This window comes from Pterocles gutturalis, unplaced genomic scaffold (assembly GCF_000699245.1).
Source record: "Pterocles gutturalis isolate BGI_N339 unplaced genomic scaffold, ASM69924v1 scaffold2648, whole genome shotgun sequence".
Lineage (NCBI taxonomy): Eukaryota > Metazoa > Chordata > Aves > Pterocliformes > Pteroclidae > Pterocles > Pterocles gutturalis.
In genome coordinates, this window is record NW_010120129.1 from 1 (window position 1) to 6100 (window position 6100).

Sequence of the window (6100 nt, forward strand, 5' to 3'; positions counted from 1 at the left end):
AGCTGTGATTTGTCCATAGTAGCCAATGTCTTTTGCATCCATAGAAAAGTGCCATTTAGAAGAAACCTTGAGGTGTGAGTTGATGGGCCAGGGAATTATCTCTACAGTGCCTTCTTCCATATAAAACTTTAAGACCTTCTCCATCAGATGGCTGCAGCTGTTCTTATAGATCACCACTTTCTGTACCCCAAGAATCTTGTACATTTCCACACTCTGTATAAATTGCAGGACATTGTTGTAATTTCCAAACATGGCAGAGATGCACACAGTAAAGTCAACAGAGAAGGTCTCAGCCTTGCGATTTTTAATTTCAAACCGTGGCAGCTGGTCAATATCTCCATATGAAGACTGATGAATCGATACATGTGTTGGATCACAGTTTTCGGGTTCCAAACAAACTATATCTGCTGCACCGTAAGGGAATCCAAATCTGTCCGAGTGGACATCAATTTTTGCTTTGGACACATATATCTTCCCATCGGGCTGACAGCAGAACCAGCAGTATAGTTGTTTTACATCTTCATGGTGGACAATCCCAATCACACGAGTGATTTTGCTTTCTCTGTCATCAAAGTATGGGGATATAATAAAAGTTCTGTTATCATTTAATGCTGTTATTACATTTTGAGCAGGTTTTCCCCTACAAAGCTGACCTGCTGGACTGGCAGTTGTTGCCTGGGGGAAGATTTTTCTAGTGAAGTTATTCCGTAGCTGAGGATCTTTCCAAGAGCAGATTAAAAAGCTTGCAAAAATAAGAAAAAATGCAACAGCACAAATATGTTTTTTTCCACAGTGTATCATTGCTGAATTTCACAATTTGGAATTTAACAGACCTTTATACTCAGTCTTCTATTCACTTTTTCTAAAACAAAACAAACACACAAAAAGCACACTTTCAGTGATTTGCCAAAAATAAGTACTTTTTTTTTTTAAATTGAACTGTGTTCTTTTAAATACAATAGTTAACTGTTTTGATACTTCAAACTTTATTATGAAGATCTGACTTTTCATACAGGTTTGGAAAAAATTGAGAGATTGTCTTATACCTCCTCATTCCAAACTTTATTATACTTAATTCTACAATAGGCCCAGTGCAACAGTTTCAGCTGTTTTGGTATACAGTAATGGTAATGTAGTGTAGTTTGAATCTCTTTGAGGCCTGGAAGAAAATCCACATTCTTTAACTTTTGGTACTCTGAGAATCTTGTAAAATGTGCTGTGAACACAAATTCAAACTGCATTCTTTTGTATTGGGTAGGAGGAATCCTATCACAGTCTCTTAGTATCCTGATTCCCAAGTCACAGAGGAAATGTTTTCAGAGCCTAGTAGGATCCTACGTTATTCAACATTATCTAGGAAAAGAGGTTTGAAAAGAACGACTGACCTTTTCACTTGTTCAGGGAGCTGAGATTACCTTAAAGGCAAATTTATTTTGCCACTAGAGATGCCAAGTCTCGGACCACAGTTCTAAACTGGAAGTTGATGTCAGTGGGACTTTGTGTGAATATTGTGACCCTTCATTGTGACCACATGCACTGCTGAACTTTTTAACCTTGCAGTGGAAACGTCAGGTTCTCCAAGATGTTACCAAGTCAGACTACAAAGTAAAGAAATTCAGTAATACAATCACGGCTTGGTATTTAAACGTGCTTCAACTAACAGGCAGATGGAAGGCAAATTAAGACAAAAACCAAACTAATCCAAACAAACCTTGCTTTATTCTATGAGCAGCCATGAGGGTGTGATGTAACGTGATACATCACAACAACACATCAGAACAATTAACCATTGTCTGTACCATTTGTAGGTGTTCTGTCCTCTTTTGTATGCACTCAATCTCAGCTGAATAACAACTGTTTTCTAATTATGCACAAAATTGCCACTTGAGTTATAGCTCTCTTCTGACTTCAGAGTACTAGGTCTGAAGAACATGGTGAAAGCACTGCTGCCTGGTGTAATCTGTGAATCGAAGATGTTCCTCAACTGTTCTTTTAATTTTTTGGCCTCAAAAAAATTAAGAAGTTATTTTGAATGGTGTATAATGGACCTGTTCTCTAAAGTGAAAATCTCGTGCTGCTCTCTGCAAATTGTCGTCTAAGCTGTACATCTTCCCCCTTCGTGCAAGTATTGGTATTCACCAATTTTAAGATTATACTGCATGTGCGGAATTGTTTTTCTGATACGTTCACAAAGTTTAAAGTTACTCAGTTCTGCAGAAGATGTCTCCTCAACTGCTTTAACTGCTTCTAATATTGCCTCCTCAATTAACCAATAAAATTCAAATATGCATTTTGTCATTAGCTCACTAGTAGCTAAGCTGGACCTTGCAAGTGGTATTTGTGTAGAAAAGATGACAATATATAGAAAAGTGGGGCTGCATAATCAGTTATCAGCTTGCACCAAAGTTCTTCAAATACATATTGTTATTCCTATTTTTGGTTTGGAAACCATTTACAATTACTAACCTGCTGTCTATTAGATAACTAAGGGAAAGAATATTTTAGAGTGAAGTGGTTTTTTTTCATAAGAGTATTAATTGGAAAGTGGGACTGAAAAATGCTTACAGAAAAGTTCAGGGGAAAAAAAACATAAAAGAAAAAAAAGCGAACAACAACATGGAAAAACTAGTTCTAGTTCTTGTTTTTTATCCACAAGAGCTTTTATTTTCCTTTTTTGTTTTTTCCTCTCTCCTGACTTTGGAGGTGGGATTTAGCTGTCAGTATTGGAAGAAATCAACAGAATTATTCACAGAGATGGGCGTAGGCCTAACGATCAAGAGGCATGTAACAAGGACAGAGGACAGGAACTTCAATAAAGCTGTGGAAGTTGAGTAGTTTATGGGTCCAATCTTCCCATCCAATAGAAAAACAAAGCGACTGAGGAAGGTAGAGAAAATCAGAGAATCCCAATATAAACTTTCCTGGGGAGGATTTACTGCATAAGAGATGGGCCAGATTTACTAAAGGGTGAGATGAAACATAGCACTAATAAAGTTCCTCATCATTAATGTCTGTCATGTTTATTTACAGAAATACAGGTCCAGGGTTTTTTTTTTGTTTGTTGGTTGTTTTTTTTTTTTTTTTTTGGTGTGGGTTGTTTTTTTTTTTTAATACAGATGCTAACTGCAAAAATCATTACCTTTTTCTGGTGAAATATGTTTTCAGCTGTCAGTCTTAACACCAGGCAGCAATACACCTTAAATATTTCCTGTTAAATTAGGCTTGGGAAATCTACATGAGTATTGCATTTTTAAGATGTAAGAAATATTAGAAACCTAGCAATCTCTTCCTGCAATAAAGACCTAATGTTAGAAACCACTCATGGCAAGTACTCTCATCTACTCTCTCTGCCTTTTGGAACACCCCTACTTTCTAGTCAATGTAAAAAGACAGCAGTTCCTGTATATCCCTCTGCACAGGAGTCTCCATCTTAGTTTTACATGCAAGTTACACAAAGCAGGAAGTTCACCCAAATGTTCCCTTTCATCTCACATCTTCTAGGTGAAACAGTCTGTTGTCCTTTTCTAACTATGTGCAAACAAACTTTTGATGTTGTTTCTCTTCACAAATTTTGTATGCATACATTACCAAATTTGGGCAATGCAAACTCATCCTAACAACTTATTTTTTAGACTAACAACAATGAGTTTTAGCATGCCAAATGCATTATTAACCACTTGATCTGGAAAAAAGTAAGCAAGGATTCCTAATAGAAACCAGAGGCCTCCTAGGGCATGGACGATGACTGTGAGTAAAACTTTACAGACAGGGACAATAAAGAAACAAGGAAGTCCCTTTCACCTAAGGAAGTCTGTAAGAACTATAGAAATACATAGAGATCTATATAGCCTGTTTAAATAACCTACTGTTTTTGCCTCAAAGAATTGTTTATTTTCTGGAAACCTCCATCCTATTTCTGTCTTTCATCTTGACCTGCTCAAAGGGAGATGAGTTGATACATTAATTTTTCAAGAAAGGGGTGGCATCCGTTCCTAAATATGAAATATGATTTTGGGTTCAGGCTTGTGCCACCTCTTTTGGAATCCACAGGCTGCAACCATTGTCCACTGAACTAGGCAGCTAAAAACACTGCTTCTCTTTTTCTAGCTGGGGTGGGATCATTAAAAAAAATGCAGCATCTCAACTATTGTCAGAGCAACAATTTCTGACCAGAAATAGCCACTGTCATTCTGAAAAAGGATTATACACGTGGAGTTATTGAGATACTTATTGTACTGCTTTGTACTGTCCTTTGTTCAAATGAACATATGCTGGCAAAGCCTCACTTCGCGTAAGAAGACATTCCAATGTTGAGCAAATGACCACTGTTTCACTGTGTCTGATATCACTACAGTCTTTGTTACTGAAGAAAATGTTTTGTGTGCTCTGAAACTGAAGGCTATCCCTCCTCTTTAAAAGAGGGGTTTAAAACATGTTGCCAACTCTTGACCTTCTCTGCTTCTTTAGTTTAGTACCACTTGCAGTACAGAGAACAAACCGGAAGATGATGTTTTCCTGCAAGGTATGTTGTATCAACACAGTTCAAGAAACTTATTCACACAAAACAATAAAAGCCTTGTTTTTAATAAGTGTTTTAGTGAAGCTTTATAAAACACTGGCACCCATTTTGCCTGGAATAGTTAGACAACACCGCAGAATTTTTCAGGTGCTACGTAAAGAGAAAATAGCGGAGTCCATGTTTGTTACGTGCAGTCTTTATATTTTGCCAGAACACGCAAAATCATGCCCTCCTAACATAAGAGGAATGCAATGATAGTGTATTTACTCACAGTTTCAAGCCTCTTTGTCTAGCACTTCATGCTTTCCAGTGCTCCAATTCTGCTTTACACTCCCACTGAAATGAGAGACCTTGCAACCTTGCCTGTTCCCCAACATCTGCTTCCTTTACAATTATACTAGTGCTTTTGGCCGTCTGTGGGAAATCCCGTGACTTGGTTAGCTTCCTGTACAGCAAATCAGTTTGCTTTCTGTTCTGTCATTTTCTCACATAAACAACTTTGACTTAATTGAACGATACATTATTGAATTGATGTTTATACCATCTCAACCCCTCAATGGTCATATTGGTTAACTGGGAGAATGATAGACGATCATTTTCCTTTCTTTACAGTGTCTGTGTGTATGTGGTTGAAGATTTATCTAAATCAGGATTTAAATACTTCCCATTAGATCAGCTGTAACCTAATGTCTTTCAACAGTCTTATCTTAAATAGCTCACTGTGTTTCCAGAGGAGCTTTCAGGTAAGCCTAGTCCTCTGTTATCTCTTTCACTTTATAATGACTCAAAATCAGCACAGCAATTGCGTGCACAGTTGTGAGACCAGAAGATAAAATTTAGTATTTAATCACACCAGCCTTTAATCTACCACAGCAGGTGTCTGAAATAGTAGGTGGATATAACTTGAGTCAACACTTGGTGGGCAGGTGGAGCTGTATTAATAGCTAATACAACACTGACTTAAACGGGAGGAGCAGGCTGGTTGGGGAGACATCCAAAAGAATAGAACAATTTCTTTTGGGGGGGCAAACTGGATTTGCCTGATTTATTAGCTACTTAGAAAAACTCTCTCTCAATAGCAGTGTGGTGCTTGCAATTTTTATTTTAAATATCTTTTATTTCTATGGAAAGACACATCTTCAGCCGTCTTAGAAGGAAAAAGGGAAATTGCAGAGGTGGCTTGATTAGAGCTGAAGTATTTGAAAGGGAAATTCAAATTGTAACTACTCAGCAATGGTAATTTGTGACTAAAGAAGAATCTGGCATGGAGGGCAAGAAGGCCTAGCTGCCGAATGGGTTAAGCTGTCTGGGAGCAGGAACACCAGATGCAGAATGACTCCAGATAAGTGAGAAAAAATCCCCCTTGCTGATAAGATAAGAAATGTCACAGTAATTCTCGTTCAACTGATTGCATATGTAAGAGTGCACCTTTGTCGAGCAGAGCTAGCACTGGGGATGGAGTCAATGCTGGGCTGAGGGGCCCGTGCAGGATGGGTGCTCATGCATGTGTGCGTAGGGAGTTGGCTTGTGTGACATTGCAAACTCCTGGTAGAACTGCTTATGGCAGTGGGACTCTGACAA

General features: G+C 38.0%; 1 protein-coding gene across 1 annotated transcript; it reads right to left on the bottom strand.

The window, feature by feature from the left end:
- Nucleotides 1-6: 6 nt before the first annotated feature.
- LOC104464128 lies at nt 7-4882 on the bottom strand (the record flags this gene model as incomplete). Its single annotated transcript, XM_010076760.1, has 2 exons — nt 4791-4882; nt 7-862 (listed from the first exon to the last, which is right to left on the bottom strand). A coding segment is annotated over exon 2 (795 nt), but the record flags the coding sequence as incomplete, so codon positions are not given.
- Between the last annotated feature and the right edge of the window lie 1218 nt (nt 4883-6100).